The 19,558-nt window shown below is 38.1% G+C and overlaps 1 protein-coding gene across 1 annotated transcript; it reads left to right on the top strand.

Annotated features, from left to right (window-relative positions):
• Nucleotides 1-296: 296 nt before the first annotated feature.
• Nucleotides 297-16,955, top strand: LOC140148564 (target of rapamycin complex subunit lst8-like). Its single transcript, XM_072170564.1, has 8 exons — nucleotides 297-511; nucleotides 7,695-7,746; nucleotides 9,013-9,175; nucleotides 9,654-9,729; nucleotides 10,525-10,599; nucleotides 11,330-11,532; nucleotides 12,776-12,918; nucleotides 13,652-16,955. The coding sequence occupies exons 1-8, from the start codon at nucleotides 389-391 to the stop codon at nucleotides 13,768-13,770; spliced, it is 954 nt and encodes a 317-aa protein (XP_072026665.1). The 5' UTR covers nucleotides 297-388; the 3' UTR covers nucleotides 13,771-16,955.
• The last annotated feature ends 2,603 nt before the right edge of the window (nucleotides 16,956-19,558 follow it).

Here is a 19,558-nt window from a genome sequence, read left to right as displayed (position 1 = left end):
CCAATCGGATGCCTCCTCCCTGCGAATATGACTGTATGCCTACCCCAGGGGATGGGGAAAAAAGTCTACTAAACTGGGGGAAGCACTGACAGATCGAAAGGGGGAACAAGCGATTTTTGGTAGGGAGAAAGCGATTTTTGGCACAGGGAGCGCCTTTTGAACAAAGTTTTGCTCAACAATAACGAAATCTCAGGCCTGCGAAATCTTCAGTTTTTTGGCAGGCCATCCCTACTGCACCCCCCGGTCCTTGAAGCGCAATTTGGACTGGACGATGTGGTCGAGGGCGAGTTGGTAGGAAAACCAGTGTGGAGGAAAACAAGCAAGCAAGTAGATCGTACGAGCGGAGTGGGAGGACCATAGAAAATAGTATCGCTTTTAGGCCCATAAAATGGCCTCAAATAATGACGGAGCCGACCAAGTGATCTTGGCAACAGCAGGCTACGACCACACGATTCGTTTTTGGCAAGCTCACACCGGAATTTGTCAAAGAACAGTGCAACATCAGGACTCTGTATCTTTTTCATGCACTAGTATTTACGTTAAGCCTCCAGCATACTTTCCTGCCGCTTGCCGCTGCGACAAGCGGCAGGGCGTTTCAACCAATGACAAGCCTTTATTGTGTCCGTTTGTCTGCAATGCGCGTGCGCCACGCCGCTCAGCGGCAAGCGGCAGGGTAGTATGAAACCAGCATTACACTGCCATGTTTGCAGTGATATTGTATTAAATTGTTCATAGCTTGGCAATACTAACAACATGACTAAGGCTAAGTTAAGCTAATATAATATAAAGCTGTTATACAAGCAGCTACAGGACGTAGGGGTAACCTTGTCAATCAAATACTACATCTATTCTATTGTATTCATAACCTCATTATGTACGCGAAGCCTGTAAGGTAGGTATGTGAGCATTCCTTACCTGAGCATGCGCAATATTCAGCCTCTCTCAGCATAGGGAAATCGCGCACCCGGCGTCATTTTGGAAATTCATTACCGGTAGTAAATTTTACGGCGATGTTTTTGAAAAAAATTTTGGGGGGAATTAGATCGAGTTAAAAACAGTTCCAAAGCTTACAAGGTCAAGTCAAAAGGTTGAACTTGATCATAACCCGGAAGAGGTCAGATGATTCGCCGCGTGGTCGCGGCAAATTTTGGCGACTTTCTAGTGGGTTTGAAAGTGACGATTTTGATCTATTTTTTCGGAAATTACTCTCCAAATATCTAAATAACGGAGTTGAGCGGTAAGTTAAATGGAGCACGCGGTGAATAAAGGTAGGTTTTTGTACATAAAAATGTTTGTTTTGATGAGATTGGATGGATGCCTTGCGCAAAAAGTGAGTGAACTGGGGACTTTGTGTAGAACGAATTCGGCTACTTTTGCCAGTGAGTGAACATGTTTAACCCGGCATGGTTTGCGTATACTAATTGAATGGGCTCATGCTGTGGATGCTGGGATAGATTCTCACTCTGTGCCGACTATGAGTCGGGGGAAGAAGCAAATTTGGACCTTTTCTATTCCTATCCCATCATGCATAGCGCTATCAGATTTTTGCTATAGACGCATGAATGATTGATGGCGGGGATACAGGCCGTTTTTGGCCATTTTCCAATTGATGGGGGGCGTAGTCCTATGACGCCACGTCATGGGGGGGTAACTTGAGCAGGAGTGACCCCATTCTAATGATCAAGTCGCGCGGCCCTCGAGTTTCCGCAATGATCTTTGGAAGCATGCGCCAGCCAGTGCGCCAAAGGGTGCCTGCTCAAAGACAAAACTTAAGCTGGGGGATGGGGGCAGGGGGGTTCATACTTGAGCAGGAGTGACCCCATTCTGATGATCAAGTGAACTGGCCCTCGAGTTTCCGCAATGATCTTCGGAATAGGGAGCATGCGCCAGCCAGTGCTCCAAAGGGTGCCTGCTCAAAAACATTTTCCTGGGGAGGGGGTGAATGCATCAGCTAGTGCTTTTAATAATTAAACATTTTAAGGGGTGCCCCCCCCAAACAAATTGCCCCCCCCCCCCTTGTATCAGTGAAAAGGTGTACTCGGGTGGGTAGTATCAAACCCGTGAGTTTTTCAATGACAAAAAAATAATAAGACACTTCAACACAAATTTCATTTTTTTTGAAGAAGTTTTTCTTTATTTTTGCATATGCTGTTGGCCCTCACTGTGGTTTCCCAGGGACTGCCTTTTGAGGAGAGCGAGAGCAATCGCTCTCTTCTGCTCTCCTTAAATCGGAGAGTGATTTTTAGCTTGGTTGACCATTCTCTCACTACATTTTATTGTAAATGTTCTAAACAGCTGGCTCAAAATAAGCTAAGGTGTCATAAAAGTGTAACACACAATTATTTTTCCAGCTCTTTTCTTTTGGTCTCCAACCAGGTTTAAATTATAGTATGCACATATATCGTTCATAATACACTAAAAGAAAGATAAGTTATAGACCATTTACTTCACAAATTTAATTTTCTAGCCCTTGGGTACGTTATATTTGACAGACACAATTTTGATGATTTTCTGCAATCAAATAAAAATTTATAAAGTATTACATAAGGTATTTTGTGGTTATTTAGGTGTAGGACCTACAGCAACTGATTGTGGAAAAAAATGTGTCCAAATATTACAATAAGGAGGATAAATTGTTATAAATAAAATATGTGTGTCTGTCAAGCCATAACATACATAAGATGTCTGTCAAATGTAACATACAGAATAATAATTTGGCAAAAACAGTAGTTCAAGATGGGAAATTGAATAAAGATCACATGCAGTTTATAAATCACATGTTTTAAAACACTTTTAAAACTCTAAACTATCATCATAATGTGAACATCAAGTGATTTTTAATTTTTTTAAACGTATTGCGTATGTTACTTTTGACAGACACATACAAATCTTACGTATGTTACTTGCGTACAAATGTTTGACAGACAACACTTAACAATGGATTGTGTCATCAAAAAGCTTCTCCTCACAAAGTGATAGTGCCACAAAGCTAGGTGGAGCTAAATGCTATGTCATGTAGCATAATTAGCTGTATCACCCTAGTTTAGCAGGAATTACAGCACCGTCTTGCGTATGTTACTATTTGACAGACATTTCAAGAAAAATTTTAAATTGTTATATGTTCAAAAAAGATGGCAGCCACTTACAAATTGATTATAATATGGAGAAATGAAGTTATTTACAATAGATTTACCCTTTAGTTTATGCTTCAAGTCTTAGTTTATAAAAACTGAGGGACTTCAAAATCAATCAAAAGTTTGACAGACAATAGTAACATACGCAAGGCAAACTTTTAAATCCTTTTTTTGATCTGTTAACTTATAATTCATAATGCCTCTTTCTGTTTTTTTGATTGGTTTACTGCACCATTTTGGGAAACAGGTCACATGAATTTCTATAAGGATCCATAAAAAAATTAAAAGCTGTTGAAAAAAGGCGTCTCTTGGCATGTTACAAATAAAAGTGTAAAAATAGGCATTTTTACAGCTATTTTTTTTTTTTTATTATTTAGAGTGAAAGGATTTTACTTAAATTGTGTATGCTATGTCTTTACTACCTAAACTTGCCACTAAACTAGCAAATATTCCATTTCTATAATTATTATTTTAAAAAAGATGTCAAAATATATGGCTATAATATGACACCTTAGCATATTTTGAGCCAGCTCTTGAAGGCTCTAGAAGAGCTATGTAATGCTCTCCTGCAAATTCCAAAAGACAGTCCCTGGTTTCCATCCTCTGTCAAAGCTGGAATCTGCATCAGAAAACAGAAATAAAACAAGATGTTACTCATACATGTTCATTTGTATATTAGGGGCTATCATTTTCTGTGGGGCGCCTAAATTTCCAAAAAGTCAGCATCAATAAAATTGCGACCCCCTATTTCGCAACAAACTTTTATGACCCCCTCCCCACCACCCACTGATACACCTTACAAGTCATGTGCCGTGCGTACCCCTGAAGAGGCTAAAATTGTATTCAGTCTTTTGAATAAGATAAACACACTATCTGTGGTCATCTTGCGACTCCCTACATTTTGGTCATCAAAATTTTATGACCCCCCCTATTTTTCTTTCCAAAAAATTATGACCCCCCCTGTATATTTGGGACCCCCCCCCCCTTCCAAAGAAAATGATAGGCCCTTATGTTCACATCAATTCAAATTCAATCAATCTAGGATTACATTTACAGTTCAGTACCGGTAAATAGCAAGTGCTTGTTTCTTAAAATTGTGTAGGCCCCCCACTCACAATGCACAGTATAGGCCTATAAGGATTTTAATATGTGCATGCACAAAAGTTTGTACAGGAAATTGGCTGAAAAATTGAGACATTCAAATTAGCATATCTCCAACCACATGTCGTATGACATTCATTTATGCCTCATCAGTTTTCTTTCATTTACCTCTTTAATATGAGATTACTTTGATGAGAATCAAAAAAAGTTCAATTTTTTTTGTATTATACCTATGTAAGGCTGTAATCCAATCAAAAGAAATTGATTGCCTGACCGCGAGTAAGGGAGTGTTCATAAATACTTTGGTGGGGGTGGTTGGAAAAGTTTGAACCTCGGACATCAACATTTTTTTGATCCCCCCTAAAAAAGGGTGGATTTTTTTTTGATCCCCCCTTTTTATGGTCTAAAATTTTTTTGATCCCCCCTTCATGTCCTAAAGAAACCCAAAATATACATCATTATTAACATTGGCATAGATTTTTTTTTGACATTAAGGGTTGGAGAAAATTTCTTGAAGTCCAGTGAATCCAGCCCCTTTTGGTCGACAAAATAAGTTCATGGTTCAAATGCGCGCAAAGCGCGCAAAAAAAATTTGCCATATTGAAGCTAAACTGGTGAAATACTAGTATAGTACAAAACTGGAATTAATTTGCGCGAAGCACCAAAAAATAGGCACTTTTTATTTTAAAATGACCAAATATGGGGTTAATTTTGGTTAGAAACCGATATACAGGCGTCAACATTGGGGGATGATTGTATGGACCATCCCCATCAAAATATTGGGGATTTATCCCCATCCCCAGGATCAACCCCTATGGTCATTAACTCATTAGCTAAAAATTACCGTTTGGAGTTATTACTCATTGACATTGGAGTCATAGTGGTACACCCAAATTGTAAAGTGCACACTTTTTTTTGATTTGTAGCTTGAGAGTACAAAATTGAATACTCAACATTGATGCGCGCGGAGCGCCCAAAAATTTTGGAATGTACATGCATTCTCTTACATTTTACCCTGGAATTTTACCCTCAAATTTTTTTGATCCCCCCTATTAAGGACTGAATTGTTTTTGATCCCCCCTTTTAGGACCCAAAATTTTTTGATCCCCCTAATATTTTCCACCCCCCCACCAAAGTATTTATGAACACTCCCTAATTGCGAGGTCATTAATAACTCACAATGACTCCGGACGCGCAACAATGACTTCTGCGCGCGTGTGCGTGTATAATAAAAATTGTCGGGTTTTGTTTTGGCCCTCGGCCTCGGTGTTTTTCCTCGGCATATGCGAATGTTGTCTCATTTGCTCTCAGATCAGAAATGAAAGTGGTTACATAGAGAAACCAGGCCAATTTTCACTAAACGAGCTTCTACTGAATGAAATAAAAATATCCAATTAAAATCCCATTCAGATTTTAAAACTATACACATTCTTCTCACAAAATCCGTTCATAAAATGTGTTTAGAAGCTTTCATTTCTCAGGACGGGTCGTGTAAATGTTGCAAAATCACCCTTTTTTTACATGCGAAAGGGCAAAAATTAGCATGAATCCAGTGAAATCCCGACATTCAAATGGCCCTCTCGCGGTTGCTAATGATTCAATTCTTTTTTCCCAAAGTGCATTGCAAAATTAATTATCTGCTTTAGAAGTATCTATAAAAACAATTCTGATCTAGGTCAAATATTTTTCGGACTATTCAATAATGTAAAAATATCCAATCGGTATGCGTGTTATTAAAAGGTCAGAAACAGCCCATTAGCATGCGTCATCACGACATCCCGGATGCGTTGCTTGGGGACGCCGCCGCCATTACCGCTTCAATCAGCTGATTGTAAGGACGTACTTCGCATCATTTCATTTAATTTTAACATTTCTTTGCGTTCAAAAAGATACTAGTTTTAGTTCTGATCTACTATTTAAATTTCGCTGGAAGTCATTTGCTGGTTTAACAGAGTGGTGAATCAACAAAATATCGCATTTTATTTTATCCGTGTATGTCAAATCTCCCAACCGGACCCAAGGCCAAGTCGGCTTGAGCCGCAGAACTTGCACTGTAGGGGTAATAGGGTTTCCTGTGTGTTATGTTTTCTACGCTTATGTATATATGAGGACCTGACACACGTAAGTTGTTGTGGTATTTGTGGAAAATTTGTAGTAATAAAAGTTTGTAAGAAACAGAAAACAACCAACACATGCTTCATGACCAGTTTGTGAATATTGATTGTGTCTTTCCCCCTCCAATTTACCCATGCACAACAATGGAGTGGTCCTAATTGCAAACTCCCTGGGTGTGCTTTTGCATTATTGATCAAGCCTAATCTCCTGTGCAATGACCCAGTGAATTGTTTACATAGAACTTTGCACTGTGTGTGGATGAGGAGGTCTATATCAAATGAGACAATACTGCCAAAACGTTTCCATATGAGCTACCGCTCCCTCGGAAAAATACCTCAGCCCAAAACAAAACCCTCCGATTTCACACAATGACCTCAAAATAGATGGTGCGCAGTTATTATTGGCTAATTCAATACTTAATCCGATAAGTGATCGATGACGTAGCTATAGGCCTTATCGATAAAAATAGGATCGTGATCAGCAGGATATTCTTTTAATATGATTACGATTTAAAAACAACAACGAAATAATAATAATAAAATGATGATAATATTATATGAGTATAATATATAGGATTTTTTTATTAAATTAAAGAAATTACTAAAACATTTTTTATCATAGGCCTATTAATTAAACAGGTTAATCCATTTTCGTAACATCCTAAAGGCATATCCCGCACAAACAGCATGAATATTATAAACTTGTCATAATAACTTGAAAACCTGAGACGAAAATACCTACATCTCAGTTGAAAACGTTTATTTGGTTAAAAAGTGCAGGATATTAAATCTTAAGGGATCTGGAATGAGCGTTTCGACAGTATTTTTGTGGGATATGAAAACAGGAAAAAAACAACTTTCAATGTGATTGGTCAGAAGTCAATAGCGACTGCTTGGTTACCATGGCAACGGTTTTATTACCTTCATAACATGGCCAACATATCCCTACATAAGTACAAACTCACTTGAGATTGTATCATGAAAGGTTTTGGAGATATTTGCACAAATGTTGGAATTCATGATTTCCCTAAACCTTGCCTTTAACACCACCTTAAAATGTAGATTATGTGGTATCTTTTACCATACCTCCATGCTAATACTATAGGCTATAAATAACTGGCCAATGATTTTTAACACAACTTTTAAAACTGAACCTTCGTCTATTCAATTACTTTACTTTACTTCTTGAGGCCGCATTAGATTCTAAGTGGTGTCAAAATGTGCAGGATTAGATAGTGCATCTATTAAAAAACAAATTTATTCCAACATGGTGGTTTCTATATTATTACATTATGATATAATTTTATGTAATTCCATATGTTTGTCCTTAACATGTTGCCCACAGCAAGTAAACTGTTTAGAAATCACACCTGACAGACATCTTCTGGCAGCAGCAGGTAAGAATTAATCACAAACTAATTTATAACTTTTTTCTGTCCTTTAGATTTCCTTTTCTGCAAATGTGAAGGAATCGAATTGTCAGCAAAATTACTATTGTTTAGATGCATCTCGCCAAAAGTAGTATAATTAAATAACTTTTTGATCAAAAATTAAGAGTTCTAAATCTACATGTATGTACAGTGTAAGACTGTCCATGCTGTGATTCCAGTGCAAAGTAGATTATTTACCAAATACCCGATAAATACTGCATTTCAATATTAATTTTGTTCAGTCAATATATATTATTGAAAGTTTGACCACAATTGACAATTTTTTTGGTTACACGCATATTCATACCAGAGAAGCCAACTCTCCCTTGATTGTCAGGGAGGCTCACTGAAATTAATAAATTTCTTGTACATTCCAACAAACAAATTTGGCAACCTCCCTAATGCAGGAAGGTTTTGTATAGCCCTAGAACTCTGGCCATAGTATCCGTTTTTACTTCCACTAGGGCCAGAGGCACTTACTTTGACAAATTTGTTGGGCATGCTTGAACGATCCAGTACAAAAAATGAAAGCATTTCAATGCTTGATCGAACCAATACAAATGTGTGTCAGGTCACTATATAATTAACATGATAAAACCCACTTGAGAACACACAATCGCTGGTCATTTCTAAAGATGCATTTATACTCAATCGCTTTTGCAGAAACCTGAATCGCATGCATGATCAGTGTACTAAATCGCTGTCGTATTTGCCTGCTGAGCATGCGCATGATTCGCTGTTTTTCAAAAGCGACACGTAGGCCTATATTGACACCCTCTGTCGGTCAACGTTCTCTAAAATTGCACACACAACTTGTGCAGTTAACGACAATGATTCAGTCTGATGATGAGTAACCCATGGGTATAAACACAGCTTTACACAATGACTAATTTACATAGGCACAAAAGACTGTGTTCATGTACCGTTACTCAGCCAAACATGGCAGAGTAGGTCCCGGATTTTCGGTACATGTTCCTATCTCCTCAACGTTATACCTTTCCAACAAGGAAAGAGATACGAAAAGCGAACGTCTAGTTTTGTACCCATTAGGTTGCATGTAATTATAAAAACTTCCATGGTTTCTGTGTGAAACCCCCATGATTGCTGAATGTAAATGTTGGCATCTGTTATGCAGAGAATGACCAAACAAAGATTGGAACTTACACAGTAATGTACGGAGTCTGTTTCTGATACAGAGTTTGCCATAATATGATTTTGTTGTACATTTTTCAGGCTACCAACACATCCGTATGTATGACATCAATTCCAATGACTCAACACCAGTAATCAATTATGAAGGCGTATCTAAGAATGTAACTAGTGTTGGTTTTCAGGAGGATGGCAAATGGATGTTTACTGGTGGAGAAGATTGCACAGCTAGAATATGGGATCTCAGGTAGGATTGTCACTACATTTGTTATTTGAAAGAATGATTGCTCTTTTTATTTCCCTTTCTTTACTGAACCATTATTCACCCTGATGTGGCAGTGACGTCATTGCGTTGAAGCAGCTGTTTCGCTCGCGCATCTATGTAGCGTCTTTCAGTGCGTGCGAGTGTACACTAGCGCTTTGAGTGAATGCTAGTGATTTTAGACTTTAAAATGATGTCGCTGCCACATCATGGTAAAAAGTTATCATGGTCCTTAAGTTATTTGTGAAGGTTCCATGTTGCCCCACTTCCTTTTCATGTGCCACCTTCTCTACCTCCTCCCTCAAAAGAATACTTTGTATTGAAATATCTTGTAGTTCTTTTATGCCTTTAGAAAGTTCTGATAAACAAAGAAAGAACAAAAACCAAGGATGATTATCAAGTCAATATACATGTACGAATGAAAACAATAATTGTGTCATAACAATGTTCTTTTGTTCTGTAGGGTTCGTAATCTTCATTGTCAGAAGATCTTCCAAGTCAATGCTCCAGTAACATGTGCCTGTCTCCATCCAAACCAAGTAGGTATTCTGTAAATGCTGAAGAATTAAATACAGACAAACATACAAACAAATAATAGGCTTGGGTGATTGTTAAAGACAACTGATTTTAATTATTTGTTTTTAATTTAATTTTGAAGATTGCATGGCTGTAAGATTGTGTGGCGTGGTTGAACATATTTGTTGCATAGAATCCCACTGTTAAACATTGCTGTGCATTTTACTTATTATTCTGCTTGAAGTTTCACCTAATAATCACATATAAAGATGCAACTATTAAAACCACCACCTATCCATTGAAAACATTGCTTAAAAAATCTTATTTGCTTAGAAGAATTTATAAATAATTGTTTTTGATCAAATTAGAAAATGTTGATACTTCGATTGTAGTGTTTTTAAAATATTCAAGTACCTGATTAAAAAAATTGATTGTTTTCATTTAATCAAAAATATTGGATAAGCCTGCAAACAAACTTACAAAAAAGAATGGAAACAGTGGTGTGCGCAGCACATTGAAAGTGGGGGGCCAGGTTGTTCAGTTCCCCCGAATGGAGTCTGATTAGGAGCAAATTTTGATGTTTTTAACATTTTTTCCCCCGAATCCCCCGAATGAGCAACAAAAGTGGGGGGGCATGCTCCCCCCCTTTGTGCACGCCACTGAATGGAAATTTAACCAGTGTTCTTACAAAGGATAAAGCCAAATAAACCATTGAACTGAAAACCTTTCCCCCTTTTTCTTACTGGAAGTTATCTGGAGTCTCCCTTATGATGAAATGTTATGTGAGACTTGTTAATATTTTTTCTGTTCAATTTCAGGGTGAATTAATGGTTGGTGATCAAAGTGGTACAGTGCACATCTGGAATCTTAGAACAGGACACAATGAACAGTTGGTAAGAGAAAATAAAACTATATTGTAGAATATAATACAGTAGTACATTTAGTTGATACAAATAGCCATGTCATTATGGTGAATGGGTGTGTAGATGTCAGTTCACATTGACCAAAACCCTGATTATTGAAAAGAAAAATTAACTACCAATCTTGTAAATACAATGGGCAGTTCCTATGCTACACACAATGTACCTAACCTGTTCTACACAAATTAATATTGTATCAGGCCTTGCATGCTGTCTATATTTTAAAGGTGTGTGGTTAATCGCTCGCTAGCATGATGCTAGGCGAGTGGTCGAAATTGCACAAATACCACTAATTTGGGTATACGAATAATCAACTAGAGCTTCGGTCTTAAAACGGTATTTATGTTGAAATGCATGTGAACCGCGCTAAAGTTTGTGACTTCCTCAGGGGCACAGAATCGATTAAATGCTGAATTCGCTGATTCGATGGCTGATTTTGGCTGATTCGCAGCGAGCGTCGCCGAGCGATATATAGTGTCTATGGCGAGTGTAAAATCGCTCACTAGAAATGGAGTTTGGGCGAGCGGTGGCGAGCGAGAACGATTGCTCTCCTCAAACGGCAAGGCTGTATGACCTTTGAACAGGGTGTGCGTGTTATCTCATGTGAAAGGATCTTGCAAGCTAATCGTAACATCACAGGATCATTTAATTACAAAACACCTTCACTTGATTCTCACATCTATAAATCACTTACTCTAAACAGGTACCAGAGGCAGATGCCTCCATCCAGTGCATAGCAGTAGACCCTGATGCCACAAATATGGCAGCTATCAATAATAAAGGCAATTGTTACGTGTGGAGGATATCACCGGGACAAGAAGATGCAATATCACAGCTACATCCTAGAACAAAGATCCCTGCTCACAAGAAATATGGACTCAAGTGTAAATTTAGCCCTGACTGCACGTAAGTTTGTCCTATGTTGAATAATATACAAATGTGACATGATCAAGGGGAATGAGTCACATGTCGGCAATTTTTAATTAGAAGTTTTTTACATAATTTTCTGGCAGTTTACAAATGCTACATTTTGTAGCAAACCCCATCAAAATCGGACATCTGGTTACTGAGTTATGAGTAATTTATCAATGGCTGAAAACAATATAAAACAAAAAAAATTTGAACACTATTTTTGCCAATATCTCAAAAACAATATTAGCGACATCCGACTCGTTCCCCTTGATCATGTCACAAATATTGACTGCTCTTTATTTGAGAAATGGTGCAAAATGATTCCATAAGGTAAACTGGAGACTGTGGGCCTACTATTTGCCCCAAGGTGAAATATAAAAATATTCAGACTGTCAGAAAGTACCTAAACAATGAGCAGACTATCTGATTGGCGCATATCAGTGTCAGATTGATCCACTGAAGTCACTGATTGGCGCATATCAGTGTCAGATTGATCCACTGAAGTCACTGATTGGCGCATATCAGTGTCAGATTGATCCACTGAAGTCACTGATTGGCGCATATCAGTGTCAGATTGATCCACTGAAGTCACGATGTTGAGCAGGGCAAAAAAAAGTTGCCACAAAAAGTGACTATTAACTACCGATGACATGAAATTCAGTATCCACCACTAAATAGGGATATTTTAATGTGTTATGAAACCGTATATAGGCCTACTTTTGCACTTGCCATGTGGCCTGTGTATCTTTTATAAACAAGAGTTAGGAAACATGGGAGGTACATGTAATCAAACAAAATATGCAAAATTGTTGAGGAAACTCGGGATGGATCTTTGGCCAAATTGCACAGCAAAATCTGACTTATAGAATGGCAAAGTCTGTCTAATGTCTGCAGTTTATTGTAGTCCAATGTCTTTAAAACAGTTAGGGGAAAAAGGAAAGTTGTGAGTACAAAATGAATCAAGACCAAACCATGGTAAATGGAGGCTATAACAGTGAATGTGCTACATCTGATATCTGTAGTTGACCAGGGTGATTTCCCTTGATTCAAATGAGGGAGAGGGCAAAATGTGTCATAACCTGTTGTCTGATAAGGCCAATAAGACTCAAATAATTATGTGTCCACAATAATAAAACTCAAAGTAGTACATCGCTGTCAGTGTTTATAAGTATGTGTGTGGAAGTATGTGTATCCAGTGCATTTCTAATGAGAATTAATTGGATATATTTTTCTCCAGATTATTAGCAACTACTTCTGCAGATCAGTCTGTAAGGATATGGAAAACCACTGATTTCACATTGCAAACAACCCTTAGTGATCCAATGCAGAGATGGGTGTGGGACGCTGCATTCTCATCAGACTCACAATATGTAATAACAGGTAAGATGATCATAGTATTATTTCATAGGCGCTGACCTTTGACATTAGCCTCTACAAATAGCCAATCAGGCAGATCAGTTCAAACATGTACTAGCTTGAGAGATGTTTTACCAACATGACAATTCACCTGTACCACATGCTGAAAATGTAGTTTTTTCTCATCCTCAGCAAAATACTTCGCATATGTTGCACTTGTAGACTTCGTTAAGAATGCTTTTATTGGTGTGGCTTTACATTTGATTAAGATTGCAAGTAAATTGGCATTAGAGGGTGCCATTATAAGGGTATTAAAAATGTATGTGTACATTTCTGGTGCAAAGAAATTTACAGTTTCAGGTATATTTCATCATTTATGGGGAAAACCAAGAACACACCCCAAGTTATTTACATCAGAGTTGCGATTTCATTCAAAATCTTAAATGAAAATACAAATCACAAAATTGATTGTGAATTTGTTTTCCTCTGCCCTGCAAAAGGTGGTTGTATTTGATCCCATTTGTAATTTATACCACAGATAATTGTCATGATTTTTAGTGGACAATACTTAATCACTTAAATCACAAATATCTTAATAAGATTGCTCTCATGTTTGGCATTTGCAAATTATTCTGATTTCAAATAACATGCTAAAATCTGCATTGCATTGAATTGTTGGGTGTTCTGACCATGAAGCATGCTATGAATTAGCTATGTCGTTATGATCATTGTTACTTATTTTCTCTTCATGTTGCAGCATCCTCAGACCAAACAGCCAGATTGTGGAGTCTTGAATTAGGCGAAGTGAAAAGAGAATTCAACGGACATCAAAAAGCTATCACAGCTCTTGCATTCTCAGATGGTGTCAGTGCATAACTATTAATCATTATGTATTGTATAGATAGACCAGATCGATTGATCAATCGATCAAACAATCATTCAATCAAACAGAAAACTAGTGAAGGGTCAATATCCCTTATAGAGAGATTATACTACATGTAAGTGGCCTATGGAATATGCAGTTTGTGTAGCGCCAATGTTTACACATCGCCAGTGTCCAAGAGTAAAGATCTACAGATGCAATGCTGGATGAGAGCGATTGGCAGCCATAAGAGTTTAGTCCATTTTGGAATGTTGTTTAGTGCAAGTCGTATGGTGATGTTTGAGTTGTAAGAGAGGTATTGCATTAATAGAGGCTGTCAGCCTTTTCCGCGGGACCGCCATCTTGTGGGTACTGCCGTTGTGCATGTCATGCGTTAGACATTACGCCCCCGAATACGCGGATGTCGCAGCGCATGACACACCTCTTCAGTCAAGCGTCAACGCGGTGATCTTAGCAACAATGCACTCCGTACCCACAAGATGGCGGCGTTGACGCCACAATGACTATACCTCTATTTAAATTGTATACTGAAATTTATTGGTTACCAATGTAAGTTCTGCACAGATTAGTACCAGTCAAGTCTCTCAACATATTTGATGAGGAGGACATGAATATGTTTCAATGTAAATGATGTTGTTCTTCATGAACAAAGAATTTTAGAAACGTTATATTGGATCTACTTCAGAATGACTTAAACATTCAGAGTCTTACAGATCGAGTACAATGGTCACAATGCACTTGCTTGCACATAAATACAGGCCTTGAGTTTAATGGTGAGTGAGGGTGATTTCTTAATTCTTGTCATCACTCTCCTTAATTATCTCAGGAAGGGGGGTTTATAGCTCACCTAAAATTTGTGGACAATTGCAATTCAATTTGAATTACTCATGTGACAGATCTTGTAAACTTTCTAAGGAAAGTGGTGTGTAGCTTATCTGCAGTTTGTTTCAAACTCAAGGCCTGATGAATGTTCTGCAACATTTGACACTTCTTCCTTGACACTACATCCTTACTTATGGATCCTGTCGAGTATCGTCGTAGAAGTAGAAGTAGAAGTAGAAGCAATCATGTGCTCTGCATTAAACATGGTGTAGACTCTTACCTTTGTCAATCATGTCAATTTGAGAATATATTTGGAACAAAGTCATAGGACATCGTGAAGTTACATCTGATTATTAATTACATAAATGTATTTTCAATAATGCTCTTAAATACTATTAAAGCTATGATTTAAACACAGTGTAATAGAGAAATAATTCATTGGTAGAGCACCAGCGCAGTCACCTTCAGAGCCTTATTTCACCCTTATACATATGAGCACTCCATTATAATGCCTCTTTGAAGGTGTCTTGGGAAGTATTTCTTGAACTGCATATCTCCTTGTCTTGGGTAGGCATCAATCAATTCTCAGAGGTCTCTGGACTTAGGACCAGACTCTGGTGGGTTAAACCGGTTTTAAGGGATCCCAACCGTCCCGCTTCCCTCAGAGATATGATTTAATTAAACCATCATCAGAGATTGGGTACTCCATCCTACTTTCATGCTAGGAACAGCTGGTATGAGTGGCGTAAACCAGCGTGCTAAGTCAATGCCCCTATATTACCCAGCAGACCCTTGAGTTAGAGTCAGCTGAGCAGAGCTTGCACTGCTGGAACTGGGATGTGCAATGTCATTATTGACAATGACTGGTCACAGGAACCTAGTCTTACTATCAGTTGGAGGGGTAGATCATTGGTAGATCACCAGTGTGATCATCTTCGGAGTAAACAGTTGTAATTATTGTGTCGAGCCCTGATGAACTTATATGTTGAAATAGAACTTTATTTTGTTGGTACCCCCAAGTATACTGCACCTTTAAGCATGTAAGTGTGTATAATGGCAGAGCCCCAGTCCTCTCATGCCAGCTAAGCATTCATATGACCTTGCTGTGGAAATTCCAAGATTCAATGTGCCACAGAAGATCATTCCTCCCCTACTCTGCAGGCATATGGAATGCCATAGCAGTCACATGTAGTTTTTAATCAGGATTCTCAGGGCTTCAAGGTGAGGTTAATCATTTATATATCTGACTGCCAACATGGTAGTTTTAAATAGACAACTTCTGTTAATGCATAGTGCAGTGGGGTAGCCAGGGGGACTGCCCCACAGAAATGTTCAGGGATGAAAATTTGAATGGCATAGTGTAAAGTGTCATTAAAATGACTGAAAATCAGACAACAATTTGGCTTTCCCCCCTGGCACTATAAGGCTGGCTACCATGCTGGCCTAGGGAAAATGCCAAATCTTCCTTATTTTCCAGGAAGTTAACAAACCTGAAAATCTCCCTGATTTAGACCAATATTGGGGTCCATAGCTATCCATGTCAGATGATTATTTGTGTACTAATGCACATTCAGCTTTCATTGTAGCAGATTTGTGGCATCTCTGGTCTATATAAAAACATACAGCTTTCATTGGGCTAAAAAAATTTTTTCCGTAGTTGGTCTGAAACCAAAATGCAAATCTTGTTTTTTTTAAAACTATTTCAGAATTGTTTACTATTTCAGAATTTATGGTAACTGATGCCTCAAATTATTTTTTTGTTTGAAATTATCATTTTTTCTGGGTTTCTCTAAAAAAATCCGAAATGCATTAAAATTGCTCCCAAAAATTTAATGCACACAGCCTACCATTCCTATGGGGAAACATTTTTCAATCCTTATTATACAAGGTTTTATTCCTTATTTAGTATATATAGTATTTCTTAGTCGACCCATCCGATGGTTCTACTGACAGATAAGATAACAGGACCTAATTAACCTTTCAGTTCACTAATACTCAGTCAGAATTGCTAGCCGAATATATGAATGTTATGATCATAATGGCTACATCATATAAGTATGTTAATGAAAGGTATGGATGTTATGATGGCTACATCATTTAATGAATGTTATGATGGCTACATCATAAAAGTCTTTTAATGAAAGCTATGAATGTTATGATGGCTACATCATATAAGTCTGTTAATGAAAGGTATGAATGTTATGATGGCTACATCATAAAAGTCTGTTTTGAAAGGTATGAATGTTATGATGGCTACATCATATAAGTCTGTTAATGAAAGGTATGAATGTTATGATGGCTACATCATATAAGTCTGATAATGAAACCACAAATAAAAATATAAAATAATGAAAAATGTCTCGGTTCATTTTGTTAATCTCTCACTCCCCTATCATGTCCTTGGGCAAGGCACTTTATCCTCATTGCCTACTGGGGGATGGGGTTGGGTTGGGTTGGATGTTTGTATAGTTGTTTGTTTCAATGTTGCAATATTGGCGCTGATTTAGCTGCTGCCTGCAAATTGCATTGTGTCTGTTTAGTTGTGTTTAATGTACAATTCTAGCAATTTGACCTGCGGGTCACCATTAGAGTTTGAAATAAAACCTTCCTTCCTTCCTATATCTCTATCCCCTCTCTTCGCCCTCCAGTCCAATGGCATGCAAAGGTTTTCAAAAGTGGGGCATGTGTATAGATTCCCAGACTGCTCAAAAACAAAATTGGTAACACAAAATCTCTGATGTGTCTCTTTCTTGAGGGCTGTTTTTTGGCCCATCCAAGTAGGATGCCAATTCTCGCTATTCGCAATAAGTTCTCCAAATTATTCCTCTTTGTCATGCGATCCAGAAAAAGTATACTTTTACCTATCTGTGCCATTCCCTGATGGGAGTTATAAGCGGAAAGGTCAGAGGTCACCATTTGATCTCCACAGGGTCAAAACCTGAAAAATACTCCTGATTTTTATGAAAATTGTCTTCTATAAACAATTAAAAGAAGATAGTTTGCTATAGCTAGGATGTTTTGTTACCATGGTAACGTGGTGACAAAGGTCATTGTCTATTGAATCATAATAGACCTTAAACATGTTGGATTTTAGGCCTAATCTTCATCCTACTCATCAGAGGACTTCATCACGTATGACTGATTAGTACGAGGAACCCATACCGTAGTAGCTCTGCACAACGGTATGGGACGACGTGTATACAAAAAGCTAGTGCAACGCAATTGCATGGTTTCAATTAGAGTTTGCACTAAAAAACCAGGCTCCTGTAGCTTAAATAGTTGCATGTTTGTCATAATATTAATTACACAGCTTCTTGTATTTCTTACCTAAACTTCTATGCTTGAAATTGTAATAAATACTCCATTATTTTATCCAGAATAAATAAAAATTCATTAGCACATGATCCAAGTCGGCGCACCAAAACTGAGATGGCACTTCAGTGCAAACTTAGATAGGGCGTCACCAATAACGAAAATGTCATACCGATAAATGATGTGTCTGTTTGCCCGTTTTTCTAAGTTTGCGTTGCGAACTAATGACTGATATGGTCATCTGATCCACTTTCCCGGCAAACAAGTTTGAGTGGTTTCCGGTGTTCCTTAGTCTCTTTTGCAGACTTCAGTAGTGGAGACTGGGCACCAATACCCTAAACAGAGAGGAGAGCACATACCTCTTAAGTCAATTTGAGACTATTCATGTATTTTTGTGAAGATCGGAGCATTTTTCAGGTTTTGACCCCTGTGGAGGTCAAATCGTTACCTTGGACATTTTTGTTTATAACTCCAGAAGAGTATGTCACAGCATTGGTAAAAGTCACAGTACACTGTGGGTAAAAGTATACTTTTTCTGGATCGCCATGAAAAGAGGAATAATTTGGGGAACTTTTCAACAGCATTTGAGCAGTTTGAATTTTGACCTCTGTATGAACTTTGACCCGCCAATTCTCAAAATGCTCAGATCCAGTAAACTTATTTTTGAAGTTATTTTTCAGTTCCATCTGTCCACCAAAGATCCTTATTAGCTCTAATTTTTTGAAATAGTACAGCAACTTTCATTTTATCACTGATTTTGTCACTTATTTTGAAATAACAAAGCCATTTGAAACAATTTTGAACAAAAAATTAATGTTTGAGGCTTCTTAATTGGCTCTCACCCAAAGCCTTAGGACCTTTCCATCAAAGGTCATATTCTCATCCTATACCCCCACCTAGGCTACTTTAGGTCCAACTTCCATCTCTCACCCAGCCCGCTGACCCCACAGCATTTTGTACAGTTTGCCCTCACCGAATGCTCAAAATTATAATCTCACCAGTCACCAAAAGACCCCATATTTTTTATATTTTGCTCTCACCGAATGCCCCTACTGTGAAAGTGTCAGCTCTATTATAATAGACCCTACACCGATATCCATTTTTGTCTCGCGCGCCTGAATGTTCAGGGAGAGACTTAGTAATCACTATGGTGTGTGTGTGTCCGTGTGGGGGGTGTGTGTGTGCGTGTGTGCGTGTGTGTGTTCGGAAAAAGCTTGTGAACGCGTTATCTTGAGAACCGTAAGTGCTATGATGATGAAACTTTATAGGGGGTAGCATGACCAGAGGGTGTCGACCTGATTAGATTTTGAGCGTAAAATATGGTAATTAAGTACCTAATTTGCATAATTTATGCGTAATAAGCAAAATACCTTGTGAACAGATTATCTGGAGATCGGTATGGGGTACAGTGACGTAACTTGGTGGGGAGTAGCGTAGCCAGATGTTCTCGACCTGATTAGATTTTCAGCGCAAAATATGCTAATTAAGTACCTAATTTGCATAATTTATGCGTATTTGATGCGTATCAAGCAAAAAAAACCTTGTGAACAGCTTATCTGGAGATCCGTAGGGGGTACAGTGACGTCACTTGGTGGGGAGTAGCGTGGCCAGATGTTCTCGACCTGATTAGATTTTCAGCGCAAAATA

The sequence above is a fragment of the Amphiura filiformis genome, chromosome 1 (genome assembly GCF_039555335.1).
Source record: "Amphiura filiformis chromosome 1, Afil_fr2py, whole genome shotgun sequence".
NCBI lineage: Eukaryota > Metazoa > Echinodermata > Ophiuroidea > Amphilepidida > Amphiuridae > Amphiura > Amphiura filiformis.
This window is presented reverse-complemented; position numbering and strand designations above follow the sequence as displayed.

Excerpts from the sequence above, each read along its gene's own strand:
- LOC140148564 (XM_072170564.1), top strand. The coding sequence starts at position 389 with ATGGCCTCAAATAATGACGGAGCCGACCAAGTGATCTTGGCAACAGCA. Across the intron at positions 512-7,694 it reads CAGTGCAACATCAGGACTCT|CAAGTAAACTGTTTAGAAAT; the intron begins GTATCTTTTTCA and ends TGTTGCCCACAG. Across the intron at positions 7,747-9,012 it reads ACATCTTCTGGCAGCAGCAG|GCTACCAACACATCCGTATG; the intron begins GTAAGAATTAAT and ends TACATTTTTCAG.